Source organism: Drosophila arizonae, chromosome 2 (assembly GCF_054131065.1).
Source record: "Drosophila arizonae isolate 15081-1271.41 chromosome 2, UAZ_ARI_1.0, whole genome shotgun sequence".
Classification (NCBI taxonomy): Eukaryota; Metazoa; Arthropoda; class Insecta; order Diptera; family Drosophilidae; genus Drosophila; species Drosophila arizonae.
This window is the reverse complement of record NC_142922.1, coordinates 27,085,916-27,102,808: the sequence shown is the minus strand read 5'-3', so window position 1 is coordinate 27,102,808 and position 16,893 is coordinate 27,085,916. Positions and strand designations below refer to the sequence as shown.

The 16,893-nt window shown below is 34.7% G+C and overlaps 3 protein-coding genes across 3 annotated transcripts; 2 read left to right on the top strand and 1 right to left on the bottom strand.

Annotated features, from left to right (window-relative positions):
- Positions 1 to 73: 73 nt before the first annotated feature.
- Positions 74 to 1,346, top strand: LOC108621254 (putative SERF-like protein). Its single transcript, XM_018018454.2, has 3 exons — positions 74 to 233; positions 648 to 753; positions 832 to 1,346. The coding sequence occupies exons 1-3, from the start codon at positions 227 to 229 to the stop codon at positions 920 to 922; spliced, it is 204 nt and encodes a 67-aa protein (XP_017873943.1). The 5' UTR covers positions 74 to 226; the 3' UTR covers positions 923 to 1,346.
- A 3,463-nt stretch (positions 1,347 to 4,809) lies between these two features.
- On the top strand, positions 4,810 to 15,753 carry LOC108621731 (uncharacterized). The gene is made up of 4 exons (XM_018019219.2): positions 4,810 to 5,019; positions 13,966 to 14,231; positions 14,302 to 14,455; positions 15,310 to 15,753. The coding sequence occupies exons 2-4, from the start codon at positions 13,989 to 13,991 to the stop codon at positions 15,408 to 15,410; spliced, it is 498 nt and encodes a 165-aa protein (XP_017874708.1). The 5' UTR covers positions 4,810 to 5,019; positions 13,966 to 13,988; the 3' UTR covers positions 15,411 to 15,753.
- A 58-nt stretch (positions 15,754 to 15,811) lies between these two features.
- Manf (mesencephalic astrocyte-derived neurotrophic factor) lies at positions 15,812 to 16,825 on the bottom strand. The gene is made up of 4 exons (XM_018019218.2): positions 16,620 to 16,825; positions 16,404 to 16,528; positions 16,176 to 16,317; positions 15,812 to 16,110 (listed from the first exon to the last, which is right to left on the bottom strand). Exons 1-4 carry the CDS (start codon positions 16,705 to 16,707, stop codon positions 15,944 to 15,946), a joined length of 522 nt encoding a protein of 173 aa, XP_017874707.1. The 5' UTR covers positions 16,708 to 16,825; the 3' UTR covers positions 15,812 to 15,943.
- Positions 16,826 to 16,893: the final 68 nt, after the last annotated feature.

Here is a 16,893-nt window from a genome sequence, read left to right as displayed (position 1 = left end):
TACCAACACACATAGCCGATATATTGCTAAGCACATCGATATTAATTTGACGTGTCTATACGACAAAAAAGTATCAGTATCGATGCTTCAGTAAACTATTGCTGCTGACGTTTGACAGTACAGCTAAACGAAATATCAAACAAAAATTTTACGATATAGAACAAATAAAATATAATATTTGGATCAAAATTGTTGAATTAAAGAAGCTGCCTATAAGGAGCATAAAATGACTCGTAAGTGAACTGTACACTGCATATTTTTTCTTTTTTCTGTCTGTTGGCTGTAGAGAATCGCGAATCAAATAAATGCCGAGGTTTCCATAACTAAAATAATATGATTGGAAATCCATAAAGCCAATAGATAAAAGAATATTGATTGTATTTCTTGTGACCGCATTGTGTATATAAGACTTTATATATATCTACAATATATAAGAATAAATTTATACATATATATATATATATCTATATGTATATATGTGCTTATACATATATATGTGTGTATATGTATGTATATTATGCATGGCGCTCGTCTAACCTCTACAAAAGAGCTTTAATAAATTAGCACGCGAGACTAAACGTAAAGTTAGCGGTTAAATAAAAAATGCTTTTGAAAATATGCTAATAAAAATCATTATTTTTTTAAAGGCGGCAATCAAAGAGATCTGGCTCGGGCCAAAAATCAAAAGAAATTGGCTGAACAAACCAAAGGAAAACGCTCCGATGCCCTTACAGTAGAGCAACGCAAAGCCCGGTGAGATGGAAGTTACCTGATAACTAGACCTACACATCTACCTGTACAACTATTTGAGTATTTGTTTACTATTTGCAGGGACGCTGAACTGATGAGAGAGAAACAAAAGAAAAAGGAAGAAGATGCGGCTGCAGCTGCAGCTGCCGCGGCTGCCAGCAAAGGAAAATAATAACTATTGATACCAGTTCCAGCTAGAACAGCGTGCATCCGTGCAATCATCTAAGGTCAACACAAAATTTTAGTTAGGCATAGTCAGTTACAAGTAAGGAAAGCAGCAGCCGCAATCCGGAGCCAACGATCGAGGCCAGCGTTCGACTCCAGGATAATCAACATCAAAATCAATTGGTTAAATTGCGCTAAGTGCGCCAAATGTGAATGACGAACAACGAAACAGCAATGATTATTAATAATTACGCATCCTTAGGCAGAATATACACACAAACACTGACAAACAAAACCCAATGCGCCGTTTTATTACCCTGCTGAGCGATTTATGATCTTAATTATTTCTCTATATACCTGACTAAATTATTTAATGTAAAATAAAAAAAAAAATTTTCCAATAAAGCATATACAGCCAAAAATAAACCAAAGCGCTTGAGTATTACTTTTTTTTTATCATTTATAGCTAAAAATCACTGAAGCAGAATCAATATACCTATATTATTGAATATTTAAATAAAGAAAAATCAAATATTTTGTATTGTATTTTACGCTAGATTCTGCTTGTTGGCCGTAAAAAAAAGTGTATTCTATTATTTACTAGCAGGCCCGGCAAACGTTGCATTGCCCTCTATATTATTTCTAGGTAAAAAATTGTTGAAAGCTATGTTGTTCAGGCTGGGATACACTGATAAATTTATTAATCGGATTTTCATTCAAGCACCTTGTTGTAAACGACATTCTTCGTTTTTTGGTCGGGTGCAAGAACAAAAAATGCGGATCGTTTGCCAACACGTGAGCATGCCACGTACAATTGACCATGAGAAAAACACGCATTTTCTAGATTGAGGCCACAAATAGTCAAAGATTGGCCCTGTGACTTGTTGATCGTCATGGCGAAGGCAAGACGAAGCGGGAATTGAATTCGTTTAAATTCAAAGGGCATATCTGTTGAGCTCATCGGAATCCTAGGAATAAGAACTTCCTCATCTTTAAATTTTCCTTTGAGTATCAACGCGGTTGCAAACTTCAATGCGCCACAATGCTAGCAAACAACGTCCATTGGACCAATGCAAACTAAACGATTCAAGCTGTAATCAATGGTGCAATCATATCGAAACGCTGCTCGATTCAAATCAATCCTTGAACCATTTCTTATTGCCATTTCACGGGCTGCCTCTCTTTGAGAAGCACGAATTAAGGCCCTTCTTCCCTGGGTACTAACGCGGAGCCTTTCTCGGGCGATTTCTCGCTCTTCGTCAGATAATTGACTCGCGCTATTCCGTTGCCTAATTGCATTATGGGTCCGCCGGGAAAGATTAGATCTTCTAGGACGCGGCATTTTTATTAATAGTAATACTGCCCTCGCACAAAACCATATAAAACAATCGAGAAATATAAATATAAATAATTTACACAAATTTATGTTTGAGACAAACAAATACCTGAACTTTCGAGATATTTAGCTTTTGTAAAAGTCTAAAAATACAATTTTTAATAATTAACTTTTTTTTTTTTAATTTCGAATTTTGAATTTTGAATTTTTTATTTATTTTTGATTGTTAGGTTTTAATCTTTTGATTTTTTTTTTAATTTTTGCAGATTTTTGATTTGAAATATTTATAAAGTTTAAAAGTCCGAAAATATAAAAAGCCAAAAATACACTTTTTAATAATTACCTTTTTTTTTTTAATTTCGAATTTTTAATTTTTTATTTATTTTTTGAACAGTCAGGTTTTAATCTTTTGATTTTTTGCAGATTTTTGATTTGAAATATTTTTCCTTTTGATTTGAAAATTTTTTTTTTTTTTTTTTTTTTTTTTTTTTTTTTGAATAGTCAGGTCTGCTTGAGGTCAGGAGACCGTAGACTGACTGACTACATTTGTTTATTTACTTCTACACTATTGTGTCACTGTTACCAAGCCTACTGGGTATAAAAAAAATTTGAACATTTGGGGAAAAAACCGCGTTTTTCAAGTATTCGGCAAATTTTTTCAGTATTTTTAAGACCCTATACTAAACTCGTTGCGGAGACAAATCCAACAAATCAAAAACCATGAAAATTGGTTCAGCCCAAATCAAGTTATAAGCAGTCTTCACTTTTACACAACTTTCTTTTATATATATAGATTATATTACGCTTTAAATTATTTGATGCATGCTATAATTTGGCGGCACTATTTGTAATAAAGTGCATTATTTTTATTTTATAGATATAAACCCATTTTTTTTTCAACTTATCTATAAAGCCTGTCTTGAAACTTAAATATGGATTTCGTTTAACAATGTATGTGCGTAGAATGCATTCAGGTGTAGGATTATACTTATCAGCTGAAAATGCAGCCTTTGTACTAATGGATTTTCATTCTGTATCTTCAATGTTAGAAAGTTATAGCTATAAACAGCGTTCTAGTTGTTTGCGGTTTGGTATCGAAGACGAACTTGTTTTATAAATGTATTTTAGATACATTAGCTAAAGTTCATTAGCTAAAAGTTCAACAGTTTCCTGCCAAACCCGAGGACAATTTGGAGACACCTTTCAAGATTCAACATAGCTAGATTTTTTTTTAAATTTTATAATCCAATAAATAATAATTTATAATGAACAGAACCATCTATATATTATGTTAAAACAGAAGTAGTACTTATACGTACATGAAACTATATCAAAAATATTAGATCTAGGTTTTCTTTCAGTAACTCTGTAAACTTTTTATCATTAGTATAAATCAAATTGTATTATCAGATCCCTCATTATTGTTTGTCATCATCAGAACATAGAGAGCATAAGGAAGTAATTTTTTAAGTACATTTTTTAAATTAAAAAAAAATAATAATAATACAAATAAAACAACCCATCAATAAATTTTTCGAAATTATATCTCATGGACATAGGGTATCCACAAACGACAGTCAATACTCTTTATTGAATTTGTGAAGACATTTTTCAATTGCAACCTCAAATGTAGCACAAATTTGCATACAATAGATCATTTGTAGGTCAATGAGAAAAAAAGGAGATGATATATGTATAAGCGAATTGCCGAAGCTTGAATACTCTTCAAAATAAATAGAAAATGCATAATTCGTAGTTTATTTCAAATTGAATTAAAGCAGGAATTGAAGAATTACAGTTGAGGCTACATAATTCGAGCTGTAACGAAAGTAAACTGGCCACAAATAGAAGTCCATTGCCAATAGGTTGAATGTAGCATTTACCATTTGTGTAAGCATTGGTGAAATGCCCAAAAACAAAAGTAGAAACCACGATCCACTGGCAAACAGGCCAAACTAACCAAAAATGGGCGACAGCGAAGCGTGTTGCCATCATATCTATGGCGCGTATCTTAAACAAAACTAGTCAGAGTTCCATGGGATACGGATGTCGATGCTGGGAGTGGGTCTGCAACTGGTAGAGGGTCGCGTGCGAGACACTCACATGCACACAGAGTTCTTGGAAATGCAACAAATACAACCACGATGACCAGCTGCCCGGGTAATGAGCGACTTTGACTAATGATTTGTTCAGGGATCTAGTGCAAAACGTTGTCGTTGATATCGCCAAGCAAACAAAGGTCCATTGTTAGTTTAGTCTATTTTTGTTTGATAAGTCTGTGGCAAGCAATAAAAAAAACACAGGCCAATAACAATAACAGGTTTTTTTTAAGACTTACAAGTTCCCATTGTAGAGAAAGCTCCACAACGAAAGCTTGAGTATTGCCAAGAAATCTCAAGTCTCAGAACTTTTCTATGCCAGAAAACAAAATACAAAAAACAAAATTAATCAACGGCGCCGTTGTCGTCGACGTCGACGTCGCAGCAGCCCAGCGCTTGAGAGTTGAGAGCCACAACCGTTCGCTGTCGATCGCCTCTCTATGCGACTCTCATGAATAGCGTGCGCGCGATTTCAGTCGCTACGTGAAACTCGCCGCAAGCACAACGAAAACGCGCGCAAACCGTGCCAAAAAGTCGTGTTAAAATTAAAGCTGGGCCGACGATCTATAGAGTTCTCGACAGAAGGAAAACAATAAATAATTATCATTAATTGCCAATTGTTAAAAAAGGGCTTACGTTGAAAGTGAAGTGCGTGAGAGATTAGAAAGTGTAAGTGAAATTTGGCCAACTGCCAGTCTACTTATTTGGCAGCCCTTCAATGCGGATGGAAATGCTAATGCAAATGCCAAGTGTGTGACATTATCAGCGGCCAATTGGCAAGCGAATGCAATTGCAAAAAAAAAAAAAAAAAAAAATTATAAATTGAAAAAAGTTGAAATGATAGAGTCTGCCTGGGCAGTGGGCAGCCTGATCGAGCGATCGATTGAACGCCAAATGCAAATCAAGTGATAAACGATCGCCACGAAATTGAAATAACAGGCGTACAGCTTTCGGCTGGTGGGGGACCAGCTAACCAAGTTCCTAGTTCCCTCCCCCTTTGCCACTGTCGATCGGAGACGATCGTCTGCCATTGACTGTCGCAAGGTACCCCTCGCCCCTCGCCACTTGCCAATCGCAAGTCGCTGTCGCTGTCGCAGTCGCAGTAGCAGACGCAGTCGTGTGTTTCATTTTATTATTTATACAAAATATATTCAATTTCATTTAGCTGTCGTCGTTGTTGTTGTTGTTGTTGTTGCCTTCGACGGCGTCGTCGCCGTCGTCTACAGCAATTCCAATATTCAAATGATCATGATCACTTGACTTCAACGATCGCGTTTCAAAGCTCAGCAATTTCTGAGCGCCTGCAACGGCAGAGGCAAACGCCAACAAATTATGATTAATACGCTAAACAACAAGAACAACAAAAAGCAAATGCAATTAAATATTACTACTAACAACAGCTCCCGTTTTCGTTCTGATCGCGAAGCCTGCTCTCACCTACATCGGTTTCTTCTGACCCAATTTGTGGACGGCATTGATGAAAACTTATGAGCAAAACAAAACAGTTTGTTTATTTATTTTTTTCCTTCGTTTATTTTTGCTTTTGCAATTGCGCTCTATAAAGGCATGACTGCATATATATAAATATATGTGTGTGTGTTTATTTATACTGAATTGTGTTTCCTTAGCGCTGCATTGCTGGGCATGATGTCAGCTCCATCTCCCACTGAAAGAGAACGCGTTGACATTGAATTTGACGTCAACAACCTACAATGCTAAATTTTATTTTTGGGCATATGAGTTTAATGTCTGAGACTAAAGAAAGTGCAAAACAGCCGAAAATGCATATAGACTGGGCGAACGTACATATATTGCGAATCTACAAGTAAACACACTCAGCTCGAGCGGCCTGTGTGGGCGTATACGTAATATTTAGCATAAATTATCATTTTTGGCCACGGTCTGCGCTACTTTTTAGGTATGCCAGTCAGCCATGCCCAATAAAAATCACATTCAAAGTCGATAAGGAGATACGAGCATGGAATAAATACAAGCCAATTGTTAAGCACGGCAGAAGTGAAACACCTGTTTCATCTGTGAATTGTGGCTAAGGATAACGAGATTCTGTGTAGATATACAGACATAAATATGCATAAGACAACTTAACGAAGCGTTGTCATTGCCCAAACATTGACACAAGCATATATATGTATATCAATATATAATTATATATACTCGAATGGCTTTTAGGCTTGAGTATTCAAACACATTAGGAACTAATAAAAGTAAAATAAAAACAGAACAGCAGAAAAGCTTGTACATAGATCGACTATAGATTGCTCTGTAATCTGGTATTGTAAATAGATTATATATACTTTTAAAAATATATATTAAAATGCATATACCATTTATATTTAACTACCATTTGAGATATTATATATATAAGTAATAATTATTTAAAATTAATAGCAAACAAATATCTATTTTGTTTTCTTTTTAATATCAACAATATCCGAAATATTAACACCGTTGCGCTTTTATCTCCTGCATACACCCGTTCAAGCATTACGTTTGCCAGAGTATGCCAAAAGCCAAGAGAGCGAGCAGCAAAACGTGAAGGTTAAAATTTACAAGGCAATCGGGCAGGCAGTACGATAAAATAGCGGAATTCTAAATGGAATACATTTCTAGAAAAATGTTCTAATGCCATAAATGAAGCAGCCGCACACCTTCACAAACTAAAGTAGGCGTTGACTTTGGTACAGTGGTGCACGAGCATGTTTAAAGCAAACGAAAAACCACATAATATGTATTTAATTAAAGGTATATGCTTGGCAAATGATTTTCAAACGCAGCTGTTTAGAATTTAAAACTGCCAAATAGATATTTAAAATTTTGTTATAGTGTTAAATAATTCCATTTAATTACAAGTCTTTGAGGTAGCTGCTCGGACTGCTGTCTGAACAAACAGAGGCCGGCTAAAAGCATTTTATTTATTATAAAATCTTTAGATATCTAGAGAGCACAAAATGCTCGCGACCTTGTGGACTATTTATAATTCATTTTGTATTTGTTCGCTTGCTCGTTTCATAAATGAATCATTTTTATGCCGATTTTTTACTATATATTTTCTCACTTTCGCGAGCAAAAGGAAAATCTTAGAGAATCATATTAGATTTAGTTGTTGAACGCGTTCAATGTCTGTTCCTGACCATGAGCAAGTGTGACGGCTGACTGCGACAATATATATACAAATATGAATGCCTAGATAGATGTGCACAAATGTATCTCAGAGATACATAGCGCCATGTGCGTGTGCTAAAAGTTTGCCATTGCGAAAGCAATAAATGATAAATAAAAACTTTTCATTCGTTCGTTCACCCTGCAACTTCAAAGGCGGCAGCTGAGCAGTGCAGCTGCAGCAACTTTAATTGATTTATACTTGTGGCATTTGCCAACTCAAGTGATTGAAAGCCTCATGCGGAAAACCCCACAGACAATATACGAACGTACGTACACATACAGACAAGAATTATCAGTCCCAAAAGTCAAGTCTCGATTCGAGTTTTGGTAAAAACAAAAAGCCGAAGCCGCGTGCTTTCAACTTGTCAAATTTGGTAGAACGATTTTTGACCGGTTTAGCAAAGCTCTGTCATATATCGAGACATTTGCTCCCACTAGACGCACAGATTGAGCAATTTTGGCCAACAACGAGTCTCACTCCAACCACAGATACAACAATGTTTTTTTGTCTTCATTGTGTTTCGCGTAAAAAGTAGCGCAAAAAATGTCAAATTTAATTACGCGTCGATGCGCAAACAAATTGTGTGGGAGGTTGAGCAAGAGTTCAACAATGATTAAAATTAAACTGAACAACAGCACGGCACACGATTCAAAGATACATTTGTATCCGCAAGATACAAACAGCGAGGCACACGCTGACTGCACAACAACGATTCGCTTTTAGGCCCCCAGCGAAATCGCTTTGAACAGCTTGATCAACCTATATTTTAGGCGCCTGCACAATTCAGTTGATTTGTTTTTTATTTTTCCTATGCCCGCTGAATTTGAAATCAGAGCAATTGACATGATTTATATTGACTATATTCATTTCAATGCACGCGCTGCGGGTGATTTTTTGTTTTTCTGTTTTTTTTTTTTTTTTGTTTAGTCGCTGGGCATATGGGTCATGTTTGTCTATCATAAATATATATGTGTGGATAGGTAGTTACAAAAAAAATCATAAATTTATCTCAATTCACTTTAAATTATAGAGAGCAGACTATACAAAGCATTGCTAAGAAAATAACTTTACAGTGATCTAAATTTCTAAGCTGCCAGTGCGTAATTCTTTTAATGTTACATTAATTCTAATTTTAAGAACATAAACATAATATCATAATTATTAATTATTTATTGACAACGAACATTGGGTAAGTTAAGCAAATTTAAATAATATATATTACAATACTAGTTACAATGCATTTTTTTTTAAGTTTCCATATTCCCAATAGAAGTTCCTATAAAAAAGAAAGCAAATAGGAATGTCAATTATTATTTAAAGTCTTATATATAGAAGACTTATGATTTTAGATTTATGCTGGGGTAAATTGTATGAATATAGAAATTTAATTGTTCAATTCAAGTATTATTTTATTAAAATGCTTATCAATTCAATAAAGTTTTAGGTATTTCTTAAAAATGAATTTATAACAAGGGTTATAATTATAAACCTATATATATATAATACAAAAACTAAATAAATAAAAAATCCAGGAACAATTGACATTAATATTAGCTATAATAGCTAAAGCACTAGCTGCCTTCGGCTTGATATTGTAATTTAGTTAGCTAAATTTACTAAATAGACGAAACAAAAGTTTTCTAAACAAATGAATCAATTAATTATCTCCATAAACTGATTTCCTCACTGCATACAAAATACATTAACTATTTATCAATTCATAGTCATGGCTGAATTGAGATAAACGAATGATTTATAACTTGATTATTAGTCGCGACAATTGACTGCTTCAGACTATAAGGTGAAAATATCAGATGGCTGCTTTGTAAATGTATTTTTGAATCAATTAACACAATTGCATATTTATTTCGGTAGCTGCATAAACTTAAAAGACTTTCCATCGTTCAGCATTTTGGAGATGCATCTCTTTATTCAAACTCTCTTGAGCTCTTTCCATCTGCCAACCTTTCACATTTTTCGACATGAAAAGGCAGCATTCAATTTCTTGAATGCAGTTGAAAAGCGCGCCCACACACACACGTTGTGCCATGACGATCGTAAGCAAGCAACCAGTTGCACTTGTCAAGCACTTTCCAGCTGAAGCCCACATAATCAACGAAGTTGCCTTTGAAATTCTACAGAAAAGTCGCCAACGAATCGCGCTGAAGTCGCGCGCACTCGATCGCCTACGCGTTCGCTTGAACTTGACTCTTTGCGCTTTGCGAACTGTTTATGACCACATGGCAGCTCGCAACTCAGTTTAATTGTATGCAGAAGCGGAAGTCAGCGTCACCATTAGATTTTAATGTGCTTATTACACGGGCCATTAGCAGATGCTTTCGACTGAAAATGGACAACGTGGCGCACATTGCTCAACTGATAGCTGGAAGCATTGTTTACGTGTCACCATCGACGCCACTTGGCCAATCAGCCACCTACACACACACTCCGATGTGTGTATGGGTTCGCATAGTTGGCATACGGCTCATTCCAATGTATGTAGGTTGCCACACAGTCCAGCTAATTGGCCGCATCAAGAGCTTCAAGTGCTCTGCTCTAAAGACCACATACAGATAGACCTACTATATACCAGACTCTCAGTCTCAACTCCAAGTCTTGCCACATACACTATAAATGTGTATAGAGCGTATCGTATAACAATAGACATGTAACTGTATATATGTATGTACATGTATAGAAGCCCTAAAAGCTCTGTGGAAACTGCGCATATTATTCTCAAATGGTTTAAATTTATTTCTATTTACACAACACCCAACACAACTATAGGAGTAAAAGACGCGTGCGAAACGCGTTGAAGACGCGCCATATGTCTGATTAAATTTCAACCAGCTAGCTAGCACCGATCTCACGAATATGCCCAACTATAGCAAAACGTTTACCCACCAATCTCAGCCATAAAATTTACGCTCTCCGACAGGGCTCCCCGTCCACCCTTTCCCCTCTTGGCCTATGCCCTTTTTTAATTGCGTAATTTGTTTAGTTTTGTTTTTGTTTTTATACCCTGAACCCATTTTCAATGGGAAATCAGGGTATAATGGTTTTGTTGAAATGTATGTAACAGGGAGAAGGAGGCGTGGCAGACCCCACAAAGTATATATATTCTTGATCAGGGTGACGAGCTGAGTTGATTTGGCCCTGTCCGTCTGTCTGTCCGTCTGTCCGTCTGTCCGTCTGTCCGTATGTATGAACGCGTCGATTTCAGAAGATATAAGAGCTAGAGACTTCAAATTTTTTTAAAATGTCCGTAATTACAGCGCGCATATCAAGTTTATCATTAAAATTCGATAACTCATCCCGATCTTTTTTTATCGATAAAAAACCTTATCGAAAACCAGTTATAAAATTATATCTTCTACACCTTTATTGCTAGAGTCTCCAAATTTTTAATGTATGCTTATATGCAATTTATACAATTTCGGTTTTTGTTAAAATTTACCCCCCACCCTTAAATTCACCCCCTCACCCTCACTTTTGTAAAAAGCGTATTTCAAATACTAGAGACTTGTGCTTTGGCAATTACATGCATATCCATGTTATAATCATAATCTGAAAGTTTCATGAAGATCGTACGTCCATAAAAAAAGTTATTAAACAATTAAGTTCTCATAGTAAGCGCACACTGCAGCCCATGCGTTTATGCGTGGGTGCTTGTGTGTGTATGTGTTTGTGTATGTGTGTGTATGTGTTTGTGTATGTGTGTGTGTATGTGTATGTGTGTGTGTATGCGCTTGTGTATGTATGCGTGTGTGTGTGTGTATGTGTGTATGTATGCCTGTGTGTGTGTGTGTGTGTGTGTGTGTGTGCGTGTTTCTTGTGTAAGCTGAAAGACGCGAAAAATGATTGAAATATCTATTGCTCCAAGGGTTCAGGGGATCTCGTAGTCGAGCAGTCTCGACTAGAGCTTTCTTACTTGTTTATTTTGTATTTGGCTTTTAGTCATTTTCGTCATTCTTTTCACAACTTTTTGCGTCAAGTCATTTAGCGCATGGGATATATTTAACAGGATAGGAAAAGATGTATCAATAGTATATTATATAAATACATAATTATATACATACATAATACAAGCAGCGTTAAATTAATATATGTAGTTCCAGAGTAATTACTAATTAGATTGTAATATAATGAATGCGCTAAAATAATTATATAAGAGAATAAGCTTCATTGATACAATTAAAAATTGAAGGCTTCAAGATAATTAAGGTTTCAGTTGAGCAAAGTCAACTGCATACTGCGGGATTACGGGTTAAAAACAAGTTAAAATTTAATTTAACATTCATATTTCTCCGTTTTCGCAATGCACTATATAATTTAAAAGTTAATCTGTAGAGAAGGTCAACGGTGATTCACCTGGTAATCTATGAGTGAGATCTTAAACTTATTTATATAAAAAATCTCATCCATAATCAACTTTCAGGCTTGAAACCAATATACTCTGTTTGCTATGTGAACAAGTAAGAAAACAAACATCTATAGGGAACTACCTTCAGTCGAAAAGAATTTAACGATTCCACAGTTATATATGTAAGCAGCAAATGAGCAACAAACTTAGATCATCATGCTCTGCCTCTTCGATATTTTTATTTATTTATACAATTTAAGCGCTTTCTGCGAGAGGTGTGAGGAAACGAAAATTCGCTTCGCCTATTTTCCGGTCTGTTGGCATTGCGAGTTTAAATTTAACTGCTGCTCTGCAATAGATGTTCCTGACACTGACTTTTGCAATGGCAACTGGTTAATGCTTTCGTAAAGTGCTTCCATGTATGACAAGACATTTTGGCGTCTTGCGATTATCTCATCAGTGTTGTATTGCTCCGGGCTTAAAACTAGTTAACCAGCACGTCCATAGCAGATAAGGCAAAACCGGCTAAGCTTCAATTTGAATTTGAATTCGAAATTTGCATGTGGCAACATCAACATCAACATCAAATTGGAGCTGCCGTTGTCGGCGTTGCATGTTAAGCGTTTGATTAATTTAATGACAATGCCCGTAGGCGGCAATCGATGAGGCATCACTTACATCTATCTACATAAATATACGCTAGTATCTGTGTGTGCAAGTGTGTGTGTGTGTGTGTGTGTAAGTAACTCATGTGAACGATTTCAGCTTTCGAAAGACTTGCAAGGAAATTGGCGCTATCCATTTGATTTGATAAATTATTGAAAGCATGTTTTTTATGCAAAAAAGAGTTTGCTATATGTAACAAATATACATATATGTATATTTATATGTACATATAATCTATACTATGCATAAATTCACGATACAGAAAAATTTCGATATCCGAAACGCTTTTGTTATTGTGCTATTTTTCTAAATTTAAACACGATTTGTTTTATAAACAATTTTGTATTGACCGAATATACAGGCATTGCTTGACGTCATACCAAAATCTGTTTCACTTCGAATATTTCGTTTGCCTTAGGCACATTGCAAACAATCGCACATAAATTCTTTTGGAAATGTTGATAAGATAACCTTTTCCAAGCATTGTGCTCGTAATGCATCTGGGAATTGCAACACATACTCATAATGTGTGTGATGCTGACAAGCAGTTGAGCGAACGTTAAAGTAAATAGTAAAGTTAAGTGATTAACTTGCTTGAGGTGTGACAGAAAATCTTCTTATCTGTAAGTGTCACTTAATAAGATAATTCCCTACAAGTATTCTTAATTTCGATTATACCTTTAATGACTTATAAAATTGCTGGAAAAAATAGAAGACTTACATATATGTCTATTACGTCATCATTTTGAGAAAACTGAGTTCAAGGTGTCAAAAGCCTATTTTATAGTTTTAAAAGCATTTTTTGGCACATCTGGAGAAAATACATACAATTTTATGATTTTATATTGGGCAGAATATATGTATGTATGTATGTATATACACACATGCACAAAATAAATTTGAAGCTCCATAAAAACTAAATAAATAAATTCTATGTATATATACGGAACATATACATACATATAAAGGTCAGGGCAGCTAAAACATAATTCAATTAGAATAGACTAGCTGTATTTAGTTTTTATAGAGCTTTAAAAATGATTTATGGACTTAATATTTTTAAAATTATGACTCGATTGATATACGTCGGGGCATTACAATTCTTGTTGTACACAGAAAAAAAAAATAATTTTCTGTAATTTTTTAGCAATAAAAGAAATTTAAAAGTAAAAACAAAAATATTTACATATATATATATATATATATATATATATATATATATATATATATATATATATATATATATATATATATATATATATATATATATATATATATATATATATTTTTTTTTTTTTTATTTATTTTTTTTTTTTTTTTTATAATAATACAATAATACGATTTTCATACAACATAAATCACAGAAATTATACAAATATTTTATATTTATTTCTATCTACAGCCAAGCAATAAATCATATTCAAAATGCCGAAACCTCTCGTCAAATCCTGCTGCCTGTGTCAGTCGACACGTAATGGCTCCATTATATCAGGAACTTTGGCCATCATTCTATCCATCATCACGATAATTGTGATATTCACAGCACGCGTGCATTTCAAGACGATTATCTTTGACTTCATACCAAACAACATAGTGAAAATCATTCTGGTGGTAAATCTATGCATGACCATATTGATATCATTGCTAATGATGTTCGGCGTTGTCAAGGTATGCTTATGACTATTGTTTATAATAGGCTAATTCCAAATCTAAATACATGTATATTAATTTTGTATAGCGCAATCACTATCTGATGGTTCCGTGGGTGGTGCTGGGCATAATGATTGCCATTGGCTTGCTCATTTCTGTAATTTACACTGCCGTCGTCTTCTTCATCGACGGCTTCGTACTGACGGGCGTTCTGTGGCTAATCTTCGGGCTGATCTGTTGCGGTAAGTGCATATCATCTACACCAGCTAATGGTGGCTACTCCTTGTGCGGTTTTTAGCACCGGATGGCGTTTATATGCCAGCCGTTTTCACTTTATTGACGCATTTATCATGCGTCGATCACCTTCGTGTCGAGAGCAAACTGCGGCTGGCGCGGAGTTCAGTCTGACTGACAAATGAGGCGCGAAGTGCCTTGCTACACAATTAGCTTGGCTGCCAAATGGCAAACAGTAGTCATTCCCATATAAAAGATATTCAGGCTCCGATCCAATAAAATCTTAATCTTAATTGCATTCATAGCCATTTATTGGGCTTCTATATTTATATTATTTTTTTATTTTAATCTACGCCAGTAATAGCTATTAATTTTGTTACGTCAACATATAGATACGTAGATGTTTACATAGATATACATATTTATCTAGCTAAACACGTACATATATGTCTTAAATAAAATGTTTACAAAGAATCAATTCATCTACTTTAATTTTACTGTACTGAAGAAAAAATTTGTGCTCTTTTTTGACAAGTGAATAAAAATATAATTAGTTTATATTATTTTTAATGCAATTTTTTGTATACATTTCTAAATACTGCTAACATATGTAGCTTCTTTTAAAACATCCCTATTTTCAAAGTGTGCCCGAAAGTATGCTACGCTTTAAATGTTGTCTGTATATTCTGTGCAGTGTTGTGATTTAGCCTTTTAAGAGTCAGATCTAGCCGTTTGTTAACCGATTACGATAAAAGTAAAAATTCCCCCATTTGAAAATTGATCATACTGTTTTTAATACATATGTTATCTCTATATTTTGATTCTGTTCAATTTAAATATTTCTATGTTTTCCTATTTCCAGCTATACTCACATATTGCTGGTGTGTCGTCTACAGTGAGTACGCAAATCTGGCCGAGGAGAGCGAACGTGGGCGGTACAACAAGCAGCCGTACCGTCGTTGATCGACTTTATAGATCAGAAAGATCTATATTATCTGTTAGTTGATAATAAACTAAAATAAAACTGCTTTTGTTCGTAATTAGATCATATGTTTAACTAATAATTTTAATTTAATTATTTAATAATGCGTACCCCATTTGGCATATACGAATACATAGTGTAGTTAAGTTAAATCAAATTATTATGGGGTATGTATTAAGTGAAATTGAAATACTTAACCCTTATGTAATCCTTTTTACTGTCCAATTGTTGTAATTTGTACGTTAATTTTGTATTGAATCATAATAATAATAATAATAATAATATTGTTAACACATGAATAAAACAATTATTATATACGGAAAAGTGTACGAGGTCATTGTGGGTTTATTGTGTATCTTCTCTCATATTTTCGGGCTTTCCATTTTATATTTCAAAATAGATATTTATTTCTCTCAAAGTCTATCAAAATTGTAAATTAACTAAAATATATGTGTATGGGTGTTGTATAGTAGTTTTGAGTGGGCGTGTCTCGTAAAGAACTAATTAAATTTATTTACAGTTCATTGCGTGAATATTTGGGCTTAAGCTCCTCAATGCGCTTAATAAAATCAGTTTTCTCTAGACAACCGTCACAGCTCTCATCCCAATCGTTAAGGATCTTCTTCAGATCCCGCACTTTCAGCTTCTTGAGGTCGACATTGTTCAAATCAATTTGTTTCTCTGCAAAGTAGATATAACTGTTAGAAACATATCACATATTAAATGTTGAATTTTGAATCACATACCATAACGTAAATCGCAAATTTGTGCATCCTTTTTCTTCAGCTTTTCACATACTTTCTCCGCAGGCATTGACCAACTCAGTGGTTTGCTCATTTCATTCAAAATACCTGTGGCTGACTCCTCAAGACCGCCCAGGTAATAACACTGCGTAAAATAAAAAGAAAGTTTTCGTATGTTTTATTTGTTAGATGAGAACCTGTTTGCCGGCAAAATGGCCTTGGTCTACTCACAAATCTATGTTCCTTGTTTTTCTGTGTCTTGCAGAATTTTTTAAATGCAGTTTCAATCAATTTATAATCCTTTTTCGTCGTATCATCCAGTGTGTCGGCAAAACGTTTAACAGTTTTCACACAAACTGTAATTACATACGGTGAAAATTTGTTCTACAGCATTTTATACTTACGTGGCCATCAACGGCCCACTTCTTATATAGAAGGTGTACATACCTTCGCAGTCGTCCTCTTTGATCGCCAGTGCCGTTTGTGCGACGCCCACTATGAAACACAACATTACTACTATTTGTGACGTGTTCATTTTGCACGCTGATTTGAAGTGTTTTATTTAAAATTTAGTATTTGTTTGATGCTTACGTTAGCTTGGCAGCCAACTTGTTAGCTCGACTTGGGTTCTTGACTGTGTGACCAGTCATTGAACGAGATTTAACATCGAATTTCTGAAGAAAAATACTAACCAACCTATATTGCATGCTTAGCAAAAATA

Coding starts and splice junctions, on each gene's coding strand:
- LOC108621254 (XM_018018454.2), top strand. Junction 754..831: donor GTAGAGCAACGCAAAGCCCG/GTGAGATGGAAG, acceptor TACTATTTGCAG/GGACGCTGAACTGATGAGAG.
- LOC108621731 (XM_018019219.2), top strand. CDS start 13,989: ATGCCGAAACCTCTCGTCAAATCCTGCTGCCTGTGTCAGTCGACACGT. Junction 14,232..14,301: donor TGATGTTCGGCGTTGTCAAG/GTATGCTTATGA, acceptor AATTTTGTATAG/CGCAATCACTATCTGATGGT. Junction 14,456..15,309: donor CTTCGGGCTGATCTGTTGCG/GTAAGTGCATAT, acceptor TCCTATTTCCAG/CTATACTCACATATTGCTGG.
- Manf (XM_018019218.2), bottom strand. CDS start 16,707: ATGAACACGTCACAAATAGTAGTAATGTTGTGTTTCATAGTGGGCGTC. Junction 16,529..16,619: donor CAAAGAGGACGACTGCGAAG/GTATGTACACCT, acceptor ATGTAATTACAG/TTTGTGTGAAAACTGTTAAA. Junction 16,318..16,403: donor AAAACAAGGAACATAGATTT/GTGAGTAGACCA, acceptor TATTTTACGCAG/TGTTATTACCTGGGCGGTCT.